Source organism: Anastrepha ludens, chromosome 3 (assembly GCF_028408465.1).
Source record: "Anastrepha ludens isolate Willacy chromosome 3, idAnaLude1.1, whole genome shotgun sequence".
NCBI lineage: Eukaryota > Metazoa > Arthropoda > Insecta > Diptera > Tephritidae > Anastrepha > Anastrepha ludens.
The window spans coordinates 124689693-124708097 of record NC_071499.1 but is presented as its reverse complement, the minus strand read 5'-3'; the positions used below and the strand labels follow the sequence as shown (position 1 = coordinate 124708097).

At 32.9% G+C, this 18405-nt stretch overlaps 1 protein-coding gene across 2 annotated transcripts in view; it reads right to left on the bottom strand.

The window, feature by feature from the left end:
* Positions 1-3562: 3562 nt before the first annotated feature.
* The window catches only part of LOC128859027 (ras-associated and pleckstrin homology domains-containing protein 1), a 37631-nt gene continuing 22788 nt past the window's right edge, over positions 3563-18405 (bottom strand). For both annotated transcript variants that reach the window (XM_054095689.1, XM_054095690.1), the window contains 2 exons: positions 8820-9846; positions 3563-8762 (listed from right to left, as the gene is read on the bottom strand). In XM_054095689.1, the coding sequence (XP_053951664.1) occupies positions 6466-8762; positions 8820-9846 (3324 nt within the window). In that variant the 3' untranslated portion in view covers positions 3563-6465. The remainder of the gene's footprint in view (positions 8763-8819; positions 9847-18405) is intronic.

The window sequence follows — 18405 nt, the reverse complement described above, 5'->3', positions numbered from 1 at the left end:
ACCAAAAATTATTAAAAAAAATTCAAAAATTATAAAACAAAAAATCCCAAAATAATTACAAAATCATGAAAAAAATCCAAAAATAATGAAAATAAAAAATAATAAAAAATCCAAAAATAATGAAAAAAAATCCCAAAAATAATTAAAAAATTATGAAAAAAATTCCAAAAAGAATGAAAAAATCCCAAAAATGAAAAAATCATAATAATTACAAAAAAAAAACCAAAAATAATAGAAAAAAACTTAAAAAAATTCCAAAAAAATTAAATTAAATTAAATATTTAAATTTAAAAAATCCAAAAATAATTAAAAAAATATTCCAAAATAATTTTAAAAATTTAAAATAAAATTTTAAAAATTATGAAAAAAAACCAAAAATGAAAAAAATTATAATAGTTACAAAAAATTTCCAAAAATCTAAAATAAATCTAAAAATAATGAACACTTATAAAAAACTACGAAAAGTAAGGAAAAAAATTAAAAAAAATATCTTAAAATAAAAACAAAATATCTTAAAATAAAAAAAAACAAAACTTAGAATTAAAAAAAAATCCAACACTTAAACAAAATCCAAAAATAATTTAAAAAATATAATATTGTTACACATATGTAATAAAAATAAGTGCTTGAAACTTAGAACTTCCGCCTACTCAATAATTTTCCATCGAAAATTTCCCTTCAAATATTATTTTTTTAAATACTTCAACAAATACAGCCCTTTTAAAATCATTTCATTTTCGTGAAAGGTTCAAAACGGAACAATTCATTTTAAGAAATTAAAAAAACCAAAATTTGGTTACTCTCTCAGAGACATGGAATTTGCTAGCAAAACAACTTAATTTATATTTCTTCTCTCAGCCTAATGAAATATTCAATAATTTCACAAATGTCTACAAAAAACTTAACCTTAAACCTTTCTAAAGGCCAATCCACAATTTTTTTAAAGACAAAAAGTATATCCAATCAATTTATTTATTTTTGTTTTTTTTTTTTTTGCACATACATTTATTTTCTTTTAATTTCTTCCCAGTTCACATTTATGCATTCGTAGTATCTAAAAAATTCTTATAAATATTATTTAACGACAGCATTTTGTTATAATAAAATACATATAACATACAAAAAGACAACTTAAAAAATGTTTCCAATTCTACCTTTTTTTACTTTTCATTTTTTATAAAAAATACGCGCAAATACGCGAGTAGATACAATAATTGGCGTTACAAATTGAGTGATAAGCAAAATATTAAAATTACATAAAATTACATTTTTTTATACTTTAATTTAGTAACCAAAAATATAAAATATATTTTGAAATCGTTTGGGCAGCTTTCGAGCAAAATTGAAAATGAGATTGTGAGCAATAAATTTTATGCAAAGGCAGTAAATAGCACCAAAAGCGTGCTTTTAAATGAAGAATAACAAATTTGATGTTTGCTTGAAATGTTTACAAAAATTGAAATAAAAAAGATTACTGAAAAACTTAGAAGCAGTCAAGCAGCGCTTTTTTACTGTGAGGACCAATTTAAATGATACATGTAAAAAAAACTATTCACGTGAAATAATAAGAGCTGAAAGCACAATTTTGCAAAACTTGCAGAATTGATCTTATTATTCGTTATTATGATATTAAAATATATTTGTGCGAATTTACAATTCAATTAATACCAAAATATAATTATTTTAGCTATTTAGAGAAACAATTATTAAATTTGTTTTTTTCATAAAACTTCATTTTAGGTTTTTTGTAAGCAGAGAAAGAACTCCTAACATGCACAGATTGAAACCATTTTTAAGCAATAATCAAAATTTCACTAATTAAAAATTTTTCTAAAAAATGCATCCGAAAATGTAAAACAAATAAAAAAATTATTTGAAATTTGCAGGCTTAAACCGCTTAAACTTTTGCAATTTAAATTCTTTTTGGGAAAGAGAGCTAATTAAAAATAATTTAAAATAATAAAAATAAATTGTAGGTATTAAAAAACAATATTAAAAAAATTTCAAATTATTATTTAAATTAATTTAGATTATTTTTAGGTTTTTTGTAATAAATTCTTTTTGTAATTAAAAAATTTTTTTTTAATTCGATTTTTTCAATAATTAAAAACTTGTTTAATTTAAAAAATTGTTAAGTAAAAAACTAATATATTATTAAAATTGATTTAAAAATAATAAAGTTTTTATTTTTGTATCAACTTTTAAATTAATTTAATTGAAAAAAGTTTTTATTAAATAAATAATTTAGTTTAAACCTTTTTATTAACTGTTAAATTATTATTTTTTTTAGTTACAAAAAGTTTTTAATTATTTAAACATAAATCTTTTTTTAATATTAACATTTTTCGTTACCTTTTTAATTATTTTCTTATATTGTAATTAAAAAAGTTCTAAATTATTTAAAAAAAAAACTTAATAAAAAATAATTAAAATTTTTTCTTAAATAATTAAAAACTTTTAATTATTTTTTAATTTTTTTTTTTAAATAATTGAAAACTTTAATTACAATACAAAAAAATTAAATAAAAAATAGTTAAATTTTTTCTAATTAATAATTATAGTAATCCATATACAAAAATCATTTCAAAGGCAATAACAATAAATGTTAAAATTAAAAAATAATTCAAATTTTTCGAAAATAATTACAAACTTAATTTTTTTTTAATAGTTGAAAAAATAGTTAAATTTTTTCTTAAATAATTAAAGACTTTTTTTAATTACAATATAATATAAAAAAATAATTTCAAAGGTAATAAAAATATATTAATTAAAAAAATTTAATAATTTTTAATTTAATTTAAAAAAAAATTAGATATTTTTTAATTTAAAATTTTTTTTATTCACTTTTTCACTGACCACTTTATTTTTTACAATTAGAAAAGTTTTTAATTAATTAAAAAATAATAATTAAAACATAATTAAATTTGTTTTTAATAATTAAAAATGTTTTTAACTATAGAAAGATAATTTAAGAGTCAATAAAAAAGTGTTAAATTAAATTATTAATTTTAAATCTAAATTTTTTTTAATAATTAAAAACCTTTTTTAATTGATTTTTAATTATTTAAAAAAACATTAATTAAAAAAGAATTTATTTCAAATAATCTAAAATTTTGAAAGCGTTATTGCCAAAACCTTTTTGCATTTCCCTTTTAAATATTCATTGAAAGCAAACTTCCAAAACAATGTTAAAATAGAAATCTGGAATATATTTAAAATCTGCATTCTCATGCACTTTTTTAAAAACTGCTTGTTTTTTTTAGTTTCAATTTTAAAATTCGCTCTTATTTGAATCAAACCTTTTTTCGGCACACGCGTGTATTCGAAATTTTGAATTTGAATTAATGAATTCATAATGTAAATTGCAACGCCATTAATAATAAAATGTAAAAATTTCCACATTTCAAAACAATATTTGGCGCTTTAACAAAACAAAAAAAAATTATTTTATAAAAATTTTGTTTTTGCACAGGTTGAATGTTCCACTCAGTATTTTTTCAGTGCGTAAAATTTCCATATAAAACAGCACGCCAAGCAATAATTATTTTTTTTTTTCTTAAAAAAGCAAAAAACGAAAAAAATAATAAATTAAAATAACTTTCATTTCTTAAACGAATATTTGAGATACGAGGCAAGCGCTCAAAACGCTTGCTTTATTATTATATTTATGTAGTTAAATTTGTTTATGTGTACATAGTATGTAGTAGTGGTTTGTATTCGATAAACTGCTTTTGTATGGCATTTACAAAAATTTGTGGTATACAAATTTTTAATTAATTAAATATATTTTTATAAAATTATTTTTTAAGTAATTACTTAGTTCAAATTCATCAAATGTGTCTTTGTGCAACAAATGACGCAAGTACTTTGATTTTTTTTTTTACTTATTTGTATCAATTTAAAAAATTATCATTATTTATTTTATGAATTTATTTTCTTCTTTTGTTCATGCATAAAATACTTTATTAATAACTAATTTCTTTTCATTATTTTATTATTTAGTATTTGTTTAAGAGTAACTTTTTCTTTCAACGAACTAAAATTGCTATGACGCGTTTTGCAGTAGAAAAAGTGGAGTACACCAATAATTTCACATATTTTTTTTTTTTTTTTAATAACTGTACAAAGCGGTATTAACTAAATTTTATAAAGTTTTTGTTCTTATTTTTGTTGTTAGCTTATTTTGAAAAAGTACAAATTGCATTTTATTTTATATTTTATTTTTACTTTAAATTGCATGCCTGTAATTTACTGCGTTTCGTCGTCCGATTCGCACAATAATCAATTTAAATATATTTATAAAAACTTTTAACTGCCAATCGGTTTAGCGTTTTTACAATTAATATTAATTCTATTTAGTATTTCTTAAAAATGTAATTATTTTATTCTTCATATATATTTTTTCATGTTTCAAGTGAAATGCTTTTGCTTAGGAACAATTTAATTACTACCATATTCTTTTTTTCCATTTTTACACATACATAAATGTTTTTGCTGCATAAATTTAATGGAAAAGCAAGTTTGAAGCGCATGACCGCAAATTTTTTAGCACACTTTTTTTTTTTGCTGAATTGCAAAATCCACCTATTTTTTATGCATCAAATAACTCCAGCAATACATTTCTCTGGCGATTTTTTTTTTTCAATTTTCATAATTTCCTATAGAGTTCCACTTAAATAAGTACATGCACATACAAGAGTAAAGTGGAGACGCCAATTTTATATTGAAAAAGTGTATTTTTAAAACTCTTCTTTTTCTTAAAAACTAAGCGCTAATTTTCGCTTCTAAATCGTAAGGCGGTAAATTTCATTTCAAGCATTATCTGGATAAAGTACATATTTTTTCGGTTTAGCATGCAATTTTTTAATTTACAATATAGTGTAGGTGTAGAGTTTAGTGGAGATTTAATAAGTTCAAATAATCATTGCATTTACGTTACATGCAGCTAGAAATTAGCAAATATTTTCCATTTTTCACTAGACAAGCAAACAAAATTCGTTTTATTTTTTCATTTTTCTCGTAATGAAAAAATTTTGCTTAAAAAATTTGCTAAAGTACAAAATTCGCGTAACATTTTACTTTGGGTATTGGATAGTACTACTTCGACAAGAAGACTAAGCAGTGTGGGGGCGGAGAGTTTAGGATACTTTTAAAATTTCTTAGTATTCTTAAGTGCTCTGGAAACCATAAGCCACATTTAGGAATTTGGAACTTTATTGGGGCACAAAAAAACGAGCGGAGAGTTTTGTAGAGTTTAAGAAAATCAATGTGCAGGAGTTTGCAAATGTGAACATACAATTTTCCATTAATAATTGGTAATTAGCTGATTGGAGAGTTGTGTAGAGTTTGCGAAAAAAAAAATGTTTGTGTTTGCAAACAATTTTACGCACATTTCCATTAATAATTGGTAATTAGCTGAGTGGAGAGTTTGCGAAAAAATATTTTTTTTGTGTTTGCAAATGTGAACATACAATTTTACGCACATTTCCATTAATAATTGGTAATTAGCTGGGTGGAGAGTTGTGTAGAGTTTGCGAAAAAAAATTTTTTTTTGTATTTGCAAATGCACACAAGTAATTTTACTCACATTTTTATTAGTAAATGCAATATAGTGTTCTCTAGAATTCGTAAAGTTTTCGAAAAACAGTATTTTTAAGTGCTACCAATATGTGTACACAAAGAATTGTAAGCGCGTTTCGAGTACTTTTTAATATAACTGGAATGGAAAATGGATTTTCGCAGTATGTACAAATTTTTGTGTTATAAGAATTTTCATTTCGAAAAAATTCTACTTTTGGTTCACCTAACAGCAACGCGTACCTGTGTTCCACAAATATATTTATGATATAGATATGATAATTAATAATTATGCTTAAAAACGTGAAACTTTTACAGGTTTCTTGGTATCCCTGTTCACAAAATGCTCTTTCTTGCTTCTATCAAATAGTATGGCATATTGTACAATACAATTCCTAGGCGTAGACATTTTGAAAGCAATTCGATTTTTTTGTTTATTATTTGTATATATCATTTTAACGCATTTCGCGCAAACTCGCTTTTCACTTAAGCTCACTATTGCTCAATAAGTAGACGTCCATATATGTTTGTATGTATAAGCGTGTAAATATATATAAAAATTTGTTAATTTTTTATATAGCTTAATATAAACTACATATAAAGGACATGTTTTATGTGAATTGCCGCCAAATCCGCTTAGCAACTGGGCTCGTAGCACTACAGATTTTGAACCATTCTAGTTTCGCTAAAAAAATCTCTATATTTTGCTTTAGTAAACACCTTTGTTGTTATCGTTCGCATTCTTTCGCTCACTTTGCTTCTTTGCCGCTCTGTCACTCTGCGTCGGCACTTTCTCTTACTGCACCTATTCCTCGATTCGCTTTCCCTTTTGTATTTTTACCAACCGCACAGAAACCAATGCCTGCGTCGTTGGCCTCCGCCACATCCCTAAACCCTGTGCGTCAGTTGCGTTGAATCGCTGCGTTTGGGTGGTGGCGGCGGTGGCCGCTTCTTGCGTTGCGCAGCTGCAGCAGCCACCGCCGCCCCAGCCATGGGGAACTGCGGCTCCATCATCACCGCCGTGCCGGCCATGCCGTTCGGCGCGTCGGTAGCATGCAAATTTTCGTAGAGCGCATATTCGCTAAGCGGTGGTGGTGGTGCGCCGGCGCCATAATGCTCCTGCACCCAGTTGCTCACATTCGCCGTTTCGCGGTAGTAGTGTGTGGTGGCGGATGCATTCAAGTTGTGCAGCTCGTCATTGAAATCGCGAAAGCCAAGCACTTCGTGCGGCGTTGTGGCTGGTTCAAGTTTGCATTTTTGTGCCACCTGCCATTTTTTGCGCATGACGCGCTGCAGATCCTTGAGAAAGTCTCGGGGCGGATTCGAGGTGGATTCTTGCAGACGCTTGGGCGAGCCGAAGTCAATTGAACTGCAATTTGAGGAATTCGTCGAAAGCCGTGTCATATCGGCGCGTGGCGGTGGCAACGGACAGGGCGCGTAACCGTAGATAGGTTGCGCGTGCATTTGCAATTGCTGCTGCTGATGTTGCATTAGACTCGCTGGTGGCTCCGGTGAGCACATTTTACGACGCAGCAATACTGGCGAATCGGCAAAAGAGACTTTCTTTTGTGTGCCGGTATTCGAAGGTGGTGGAGGAGGTGGCAGACCAGCGGTCACAGCCGCATTAATACCACTGTTGTTGTTAATATTGCTGCTGTTGTTCATATGCTGATTGTGCACTTGGCCCACATACTCTGGTGGTGCCTTATATGGTGGCGCTGGTCCCTTTACAGGTGTTTGCTGCTGTTTAAGTGGTTTCGCAGGCACTGCAGGTGGCATGCCGTTCGCTTTTCCGCCAACCATTGCGTATTGCTGTATCGGCTGCTGATATACCATCACCTCTTCTGGCGGTGGTGGTGGCGGCAATGAGACCAGCGACAGCTGTGAGCCATATATTTCGTGTTCGTCGACAAGCGGCGGCGGGGGTGGTGGTGGCGGTAGAGAATCTAGCGAAAGGGTCGATGAAGACATGCAATTCGCCACAACGCCTGTGTCGTTCACGGCTGTAGTGCGCGCAGCTTCGTATTCCAACAAAGGCTTAGCGCAAATACTGGGCGTCGGTGTGGGTGTGGAGTTGGAGGAACCAGACGAATTACAAGCGGTTGCATTCATGCTTTCCGCCGAACCACGCTTCGCCACGGCTGCTGGCGGCTGGCGTCGCTTTAGTGTGCCGCTACCGTTGCTCTCTTGCGATTTGCGGCGACTGTGGCGGCGCGTTAAAGTGCCGCTGCGCTCCGGCGAGGCTGCATCCTGCACATCAACGCCGCTGCCCTCGCAAATCGTAATTTCGCCTACCTCTTTCAACTGGCGCGTCATGGTGGTCAATGGCAGGTTGGGTTTCATTGAGGGCTTGCGTTTAATAGTGCCCGTGGTGAATTCGGAGTCGAAGCCATTGTTGTCATCCGAGAGGCAGCCGCTCGACGAAGACGAGGAAGCGCGCGAGACGCGACCACTCGAATTGGACATGCTCGAGACAGCAGATGACACGCTGCCACATTGTGAGGGAACAGCCGATGAGATGCTACTAATCGATTCGCTACGCATCGACACGCCGAAACTGGTTTGCGACATCACATCGCCCAAGCTGAGATCATCCATGAGCGTTTTGTGGTTCTCCCACAGCTGCTTGCCGTATTTCGAAATTCGTATAGCCGTAATCCACTTCTCCATCGTCTCTAAATCTTCAGCACAAAGCATTTTCAGTGTGCGACATGTCTTGCCCAACGAAGAGTCAACGGCCGACTTAAAGCCGAACGTATAATCAGTGGGTGCCTTCCATTTCTTCTTCCAACCCAAGCCGCGATACACATTATAGCCATTGAAAAGCGTTAAGCAAGCCAAATCTCGCGTGTTCTTCGTCTTCTCTTTCGGAAAATAGTACAGACCAGAGGAGCGCAGAACAAAATGGTAACGTTTCCAGCCTTTCTTGGAATCGGCCTTCATATACAGAGGACCGTCCACTTGCAACTGCGAGTTAGTTTCGAAGAATTCCTCAAGCAGCATGGCACGCGTATGCTCATCGTGTTGACTGCCAGGCGCCATTTGTGGACCGGGCAAGTAGATTTCCGGCTTCGCAAAAAGCGACACCTTGTCGCTGCGCTGCTGAAAAAGTACGCGATTCCCCGCATCCGAGTTCCAGGTCATCAAATTATCCACCAACAGTTCATGATCCTCAAATAGGCGTTCTGGTAGAAAAAAAAGAGATAATACAAAACCATTTCATTTATGCTGCAAGTACTCACCCATTTGCAGATCGCCCAAGTTCTCCACCAATGCCCAGTTCGCCTGCATGTGCACGTGATTTTTGTCGGCCAATAGTCGTGTCACGTGCCCGCACGTCATGCGCTCGTCTACCAACAACGATTTCGATGCACCGTCGGAAGTAAACGCCTTAACGAACAACCGTCGAATGGATGGATGCTCCAATTTGTGCAGCGCCAATTGTATTTTGGCCGCCTTGCTACTGCTCAGCGTGGTTCCACTCAGTTGCTGCTGCATATATTGCAACTGTTGGTGTTGCTGCAGTTGTTGCATCTGCTTGTGATGCAGCGCTGAGCTAGCGCTGCTCGAGGCTGATGACTCGCTGGATAACAGCGAAACGGTGTCACTAAAAGCGGAATCATTGTCCGGCGACTCGGTGCGCGGTTCCCGCATAGTTCCTACAACACTGCCACCAACGCCACCTACACTGCCAATACTGACGCCCATCACGCTGCCCACGCTGCTGCCACCACCAATACTACTCTGACCATTCTCCGAAACGCCCGAGGAAGAGGCCAACGAGTGTGTGGTAGCGCTGCTGCCACACTCTGACGAACCGGATAGTGAAATGGTCGTGGCACCTGAAATAGTGGAATTCGTGCGCGAATGTGTGCGTGTAGGTGGCGCTGTCCCCATGCCTAGGCCGGATGATGGATTTGCAAGTTGTTGCGGACCAGGCATACCACAACCGGGTAGAAAAGCTGCATCGCCGCAATTGATTTGCGCCTCCAGTAGGCTCAGCTCACCCAATATCATATCCAATTCGGACTCCTGTGTCTCCTCCAAGTTCGCCATTGAGATGCGATAGGTGTGCGATTTAGCTTCAGCTGTGGTCAGACAACGATCGCTGTACTTGCGCAGCCTGATGGCAGCCGCAGTTTGTATCGCCGCCGCCGCAGACGATGGCGACGACGATAAGACTGTCACTTGTTGGGCTGTAGCCGATGTGAAGGTGTTTTCGCGCCGCAATGGGCTGCCGCTAGAGGCTAGTTGCGTGAGACTTCTAATCTATTGGCAGGAAGAGAAAGAGAAAAGTGAAAGGTAGTGAGTGGTCAGAAATAAAACGTAAATATTTGTATATTTTAGATGATGAATAGGTGCAATTTGGAATAAATGCAAGCAGTCGCGAATTTTAGAAAGAAAAAATTTGTAATTATAATTTTTATTTTATTTTTTAAATTATATTTTTTTTTAGTATTTAAATTATAACTTTTACATTGTAATTAATTATTATAAATGTGTCTCATTATTCCAATTCCGCGCAAATTTATGCATATACAAACTGATATTTAGCTGCAAGCGCACGCCAGTAATATTTAAATAAAAATAAACCGCATTTATATGCAAACTAAACCCAAAACCCTCTTTCATATGCAAATTTCCTGAAAACAATAAAAACTACAAAGCAGCTACAGTAACAAGTTATGCGCATATATACACAAACAAAATAATACATTTTTTAAATACATATCACAAAAACAAAAACCTTACTCAGCGCGTCTCATTTCCACACAGTCAAGGTCATTAGCAAGACTTTGTTGTTATCCCTATTACAATAACGTTCAGCAGCTAGCTTGAAATTTCACCCCCACCTATCCAACAAATGCGATTCACCCGCAGTTATTATTATTGCATACACATACATATATGTACAAATATACTGAATGTATCTTGAGGTTAGTCGCAGCCACCAACCAGTTAGCTACTTACAAATCCAATTCAAAGTCAAACTTTGATTTTATATTTCATTTTATTTCCTTCCAGCCGTTAATCGGCTTACCACTGTCGTTGATTCTAACGAACAACGACTACGACGAGTAACGGAAGTTGCTATTGTTTCTATTACTACTATTGCTGCTTCTTCATACACAACTGCGCATTCACCATGGCACAGTACACTGACCTTTGCAGAGAAATAAACAATGCGCAAGCAAAACACTATTGTGAATGCTGTGAAGGCATTCTAATCGTTATTTTTACTAAAGACGAAATAATAAACTAGTATATATGTGTGCCATTGGGTAGTATAAGCTATTCTGGTTTTTTATGTCTATCTTATCTTCACCGCCAAACGAATCGAAAATCATCATCGCTCATTTTCATTTCCATTAGTGTTGAATAATTGCACTAATGCAAAAGCAAGTTTGATAGCTAAACATGAAAAACATAGACAAGAAACAAAGTGCAGCAATCGTTGCAAGCCAACTGGATGACAAATCAGTATACGGACGATAATCGAGCATTCATTTAAGCAATAAAATATTCCATTACAACTAATAGCTACCTACCTACCTATTTTAATCACTTCTCCTACACTTACAGCCAGTGAAACTCATTTTTCATGTGCCATTTGTATTTGTGACTGTCGTTTTGGCACATTGTCTGGCGCCACAAACCGCCGCCACATTTTCCTTTCTCGATTGCATTTTTACAAAAACTTTATATTAATATTTATCTTGCAAACGAGTGGAGGAGAAAATAAGTGGGTAGTTATTTTGCATTTTAGGTATGTACATACATACACACATATGTATGTGTATATACGAATATAGAGTCATTTGCGCTGTTATTGTGCCTTTGGCGACATAAATACTTATTATTGTAAAATTGTAATTAAATTAAGCAGCCTTCAAATGTAGCCAAGCGAAAGAGTAACGAGATTCCGTTTGCCTCAATGGCCCCATGACTGATGCCGTGTTTATTTCTGCTTAGTGTGGAGCAGCGAGACGCGAGAAGCCTTATCGAAATGCATTCCGTAAATTGAAAACAATTTATAGGCATTTAATTTATGCATTTATTTAAAAAACATTTTATATCAGTCAAGGCTGGAATTTCAGAAGGTTTCTCTGTGTACTAAATAAAAAAGTCAATTTATTTTAAAAATTATATGGAAAATGCATCGTAGCCCAATGATGGTTTATAGGTGACTAGAATTCATCTAGTTTGGGGATCGAAACCCACTGTGAAATATGGAATGATAGATATTTTATTTCTTTCTAATAACGGACGCCTTTAGTAGACTAAGGCTGCATCTTATAGAAAAAAATATGTACATACATGCATACGTATATACATATATAGGTATATACGTATATACATATATCTGCCGCTCCATTTCTAGGACGTCATCAAGCTAAGCACACCATTTATTTAATATTTACTGATTTTCAATACTATTTAAAAGCATGTTAAAATAATTTTAGCACTAATCGTATAATTTTAGGTTGGATTAGGAAATTAATTTAAATGAGAAACTAGTTTGCACAGAAATAAATGAATTTTGAGCAGATACAGCTGTTGTTGTTAATGTAGCAGCATAAACAATTGTCATACATGCACGGAGAATGCTGCTGGGAGGGGGTGTTAGATGAGTAGGCACAGTCTATGTGCTTGCATTAACTCACGTCTTTCACGCATCTAATACAATATTTCTATCGATTTATGCTACACGAGTACCCTGCAGGCGACAGAGGGCTTCTTGATATCTAAGAATAAACAATTAGATGCTCAGACAGCTCAATTGCAAATTTGAATGTAAAGAACTGTGGCGGTTATGGCGATATTTCCAATATTTGTATTGGTCAGAGGGTAGTATTAATGCTGCACAGCGGGATTGGGAAAATCATAGGTAGAAAAAGCTACCGATATTAGTAGCTTATCGCAGCTAAATCAGATAAGAGGCATCCGACAATTGTGACCAGTGAGGGCATAAAATAAAAACTGCATCGGAAGAGGAAGAGTAACATATCAAAGAAGTTGAATTAGTCTAATTTATAGTGGTGGTATCCAACGATACCAATGCAGAATTGTGATGACGCCGACTGTTAATGCGCCTAGCAACTTTGATTAACTACTACAACAACAACAGTTATGCAAAGATTTTTTAGACACATTTTAAATAGAGTAAACATCTTTTTTGTTGTTGTTGTTTTTGTAATGTGTGTGTTTATTTAATAACTGTTGGCGCCTAATAGTCGCAGACAAGTACAGTAATGGAATGTGTGTGTAAATTGTTTGTTTGCTCTTTTATTTGTTGTTGGAATTCTCGATCAAAGCTAAAATTTTAAATTTTTCCTCACTATGCAAAGATATTCTTGACAAACTGTATATATTTTAAGAAAACACAATCATATATTTTAAGGAAAAACAATCATATATTTTTAGAAAGAAAATCATATATGTATTTAAAAAAAAAATCTTATATTTAAAAAAAAAAACAATCATATATTTTAACAGGTTCGCGGACGTGAATGCTATAGCATTCATTTTTATAGTAATGCAAAGTGACGTGGATGCTACAGCATTCAAATTTTAAAGCCAAGTTTTGTTCATTTAATTTCATGTAACTTTAAGTTTTTGTAATTAATATACATTTCAAAGTAATGACCACTTGATTCATTAAGTACTTTCATATAACAGTTAAAATACGATGTTCTGGCTACTCTTAATAATAATTGCCTGTCTAGTTTTGCAGCTATCAGAAATTTATATTTTTAGAAAAACAAAATCATATATTTTAAGAAAAAAAAATCATATATTTTAAGAAAAAACAATCATATTATATTTTAAGAAAAAAATTATATGCTTTAAGATAATGTAATAATAATGAATTAACTTGAATTCTAATCGGCAATGTTTATTTAAAATGTTTTTTTGTACGCAGCAAAATGATTATAACGAATGAAGTTGGCACGAATTGGGCCATAAATATGCAAATAATTGGAGATATTTTAACAATGTTTACATAATTTTAATTTTTATGAGATATTTATGCACTTATGAGTATCATAATAATTTCATTTAGTAATTATTTTTTTAACACACTAAGCGCTATTATTTTTTAACACATATTTACATGCATACATACATACATTCATGTGTAAGCGCACACATTTTCCCTACAACTGGCAAAAACTATTCCCCGCCATAATTGAAAATATGTATGTATAATTCGCCTCAATACTGCGCTTTTCACGCCATCTACGCGCTAAGCATTCATGTGCACATGTAAGTGCTTAACACAAGCATACTTATGAAAATATACATATACATACATATGTATTATCATAGTATTGGCTTGCGACGGCACATTTGAGCATTTGAATGTTTGGTTGGTTGCATCCATAATTTGTTTGCACATACATACACACATGCGCATATAATAAAAATATGTATGCATGCACTTATCGCTCGCTCAAAGCTTTTTATCTTCGCATGCGATGCGCGCAAACGTGACATCCATTTGTCCGCTTTTCCGCTCTACATGCGCATGCATACACCGAATTACGAGCATCACAACCTCTATCACCACCGCCGCTGCAGTCACTATGTAACAACAACAATCAACAAGGCAAGGCAAGCAATTCACTCGTTGACTATCGCGTGACGAGTCATTTGCTCGTCTGTTCATTGGATTGTTGTTTTTTTTTTTTGTTTTTTTGGTTTGTAATTTTCGATTTCTTGCTTTTGTTTGCCATTACAATTTATTATCATTATTATTATTATTCGCATTGTTTGCGTTAATGTCGCCGTTGAGCGGCTACTGTTGTTTCATGCACTTAATCTATTAAAGCGTTGTCAGCAAATTTCCTGCTAATCGCTCCTATTTCATCAAACACGAGTACTACACATGCATACATAAATGCATAGGTACATACATGCATAAATACGTATATACATACATATGTAGTTCGCGCTTTTGGCGTAAAATTCCATTAAACTAAATTAAATTTATGTAGCGAAAATATAAACATTTAAATGATTAAAGTAAACATTTAAAAAAAATTGCTTTCCATAAAAACGCAAATGTGCGTGCAAATATTTTGGTGGAAACCACTAAAGTGTCGCTCAAGGTAACTGCTGTCAGCAGGCAGATTGACCTACCCACCAGCTGTGTCAGCAATATTTCACTAGTATTGTAAACAACTATTTACAGCTATGCCTACAAAGCATGACGTCACTTTCCCTTTTCATGGGCTTTGTAATAAGATTTGCCGCTTGTGGCGTTCTCTCACTTACATATTTAAATTAATTTTTTTTTTTTGAAAATTTTAATTTATTAGCTTTTAATTGAATGAATTTATGTACACACATACATATACATATCGCCCTTGTAATTTTAACATTAATGCTAGTTTTAGATCTTTTCATTATTATTTTTTATTTCAAACTGTTAATTTTTCACTGCCAATTTCCAATCATTTTTAATTAATTATTCCTTTATAAGTTATCTCGTTCTCCTCGCTTTTAATTATTTTAATAATACCATATACATATTTTTAATGTCAGATAGTTATGCCTTAATATCTTTGTGATAATAAAAACCTGCTGCCTCAAACCTAATTGGCAATGCATACAAAAATGTAAAAAAAAGTCTGCTGTAAACAGGTTAACCATTAAAAGTTTGTCTATGCGTAGTAAATATGTAATGGATGGCTAAGGTGAGGATTTTCTAGAGCTTCCGAGCGGGTTCCAAGCTACTAAAAGCATTAGAGGAACTTTTCAAACAGCGCAATTTTTATTGGAATCTTACAATAAAGGAGAAAGGGGCAATTAGTATCAGTAACACGAGATTTTTTTTAGATCTGTTAGAAACTGCTGAAAAATTATACAAATGAAAACAAAACGAAACAATGGATACAAATTTTAATCCACCATTTAAAAGAGTCGCAGACAAGTAGAAGCCCTTGACCGAATTTATATGCGGCTTATTCCAGAAACTTATTCCGATTTGTGTTACAACAGTTCTTAGCAGTCCTTGCCTAAAGTATAGACAGACGGCGACGTCAATGGGGATTAACGACTTATTTCAATATCAACTCAAAAATTAAGTGCAATTAACCCATATCAACTACAACTAGACTGAATTCATTCTCACAACAGTCGGTTCTACTTAAATATTCGGCCAGGAACTGTCACTTCAGCAGCATTTCTCCATACAATTGGAGCAGATTAGAGAAATTTTCCATGGCAACATTGTCGAAAAATTACAGTTAATTTCGATTGTGTATAAAAATTATGACATTTTTCAAGAGAAGAAGAAGAAAGTCTGGTTGCAATGCTAATTTACACTAACGCATTTGAAATTACAATACATTATTTGCTTTGTTTTTTTAATAAATAATTTTTTTTAGTATCAGCGCAGCTAATACCCGTATTTGTTGCCTGCATTCAAACCAAGGCGAATCTATTAAAGGTGGTGTTGCTAAATCAGCTGAGTTGTTTTTTTTTTTTTTTCTTTCGCCGTGTTCATGTGGATGTCAGCTCAGAATGAAACAAGGCGAATTCATTATTTGTTTTCTAGTTTCTCAATACTTTGCTTTGACAATCAAAAGTTATGTACCTTTAATGAATGCGCCTTTGTTCCAACTTTTACAGACAAAACTATCCCTCAAACAAATCAGCTGCTCACTAATTCCCCTAACAACCATTTGTCACTCTGAAGAAAAATTCGGTTTTCGTATTTCGGCAGAAACACAGAATTATTTTTTTTTAAATTTATTATCAAAATAAAAAAAGGGCTCTAAAAATTATGAAACGCACATATGCATATGTACATATATGCATATACACATATGTTAAACAAATCTTTCGAAAAATATTTTTTTTAGTGTTCACTCCATACAAATATGCCCAACTTTACTTACTGATTTACTTAAGTTCTTTCATTTCCGTTCAGCGCTTATAATTTCTTACCTCCTTAATTCCTTCCCACTTAGTTGGCAATTTGCTTTGTACGCACACACCATATACAAGCGTACACAAAAATTTCCGCTATTATTTAACAACAATTATTTCATTTTTCTACGCTTAATTAAATAATTGCAGACTTTGTTCCGCCAACATTTCTTCCTTACTAATTTTTATTTTTGTTTTTTATTTTGGCGCGCGTTCAACTGCCTGCTACCCAGCTAGCTCCAAGAATACCACTCCTTAGCCTAGTTTTGGTTTTTTTATTTTTTTATTTCTATGTTATTGAGCAGGATTAACAAATTAACCAAACACTAAGTATCTCTTTATGTATTTAAGTTGGTGAGTAACTAAGTAAGTAATCGGTGGTGAATAGCCAACGTTGCATGTGGCCTACTTTGAGGGCCAGTGATGGACAAATGTGCAAATGTACAAATATTGCCTCGTTGCGGTTGGCATCGCACCAAATGAAGCCAGTATAAAGCGATAAAAACAATAAACTATGTAATTGTAGCATTTCATGATTGTTTGTACAGAAGAACAATGAAGCCGCGGCGCGCTTATTAAATGTACAGTAAGTAATACACTTGTGTTTATATCTATGCTACATGCATATGTATGTATATGTATATACGGTCAAGGCTGTTTCAATATTTACTTTATTGCGACTTCTTCGTTTGTTTATTTTATTTGGTATCAACAAATTCATTTAGTTGTGATTGTTCTACATTTGCAGCGTCCTTCGTTTTGTTGCTTTTTCTATTGCTTATGAAGAAACTTTGCGTGCAAAAATTTCATTTTTATTCTATATTGCTAGGCTATCAGAGTGATTGACAACAGAGACGTTTTGAGGAATTGCTTAAGTTATTAAACTTTGTAATTAAGATTGTAGAACTACTAATCGTGCATTTTTATCAAGGTAATCGACAATTTAATTAGTTCCAATTGAGTATGAAAAATAGAAAAATACTTATACTAACTTCTATGTGTGTAGATACATTGTTTTATCATAATTTCATCATATGTGCATATGTGCAGTGTTGGAAAAAATAATAGAAACGACAATCACTCCATATTTCATATAAAATGTTTAGTTTGTAAGTATGTAGCTATTTATGCAGATACACACTGTGTAATACTGTTTGGTAACGGTACTTTATTTTGTCTTGTTTTTATGTGCATAATCGCAAATATTTAGGCTTAGTATTCTTTTTGGTGCAGAACCGCGGTTTTAGTTGGAAAAAAAATAGAAACGTTTCGGAAAAATTTGAATAGCTACAGTTAAAATTAATAATATACTGTTATTTTTAAACTGTTTGATATTTTGTTGGAAAAGTATGTAAAAAATTATATTTATTATTGTCTTGTTCATAAAATATTTCTTATCTTATGAATATTGCTTTCAGAATGGGACGTGGTAAACACTGTACTGTTAATGAAAGAGAAATTATAAAAAAAACTAAAAAGTGATGGCCTTCCTATGTCACGGATTGCCGATTTAATGAAATGCTCAAAAAAAAGGTGTTTTCTGCGATTAATTTTAAAATTACAGAGGAAAAACGAGGACGAAAGCGCGCAACATCAAAGAAGTTTGACCAACTGCTTATACGAGAATCGAAAAAAAACCATTTTTATCCTCAGAAGAATTGAAAAATGTTTTACAAGCGCCAGTAAGCAGTCGAACAATCCGAAATAGATTAATATCTCGGGGATTAAAGGCCTATAGTTCAAGAAAAGTACCATACCTTAGCAGAAAAAACATAACCTGCAGATTATCGTGTGCAAAGAAACATCTACTGCGTGCAAATTGGAAAAACGTATTATGGTCAGATGAAACAAAGATTAATTTGTATGGGTCTGATGGCAAGGTACATGTAA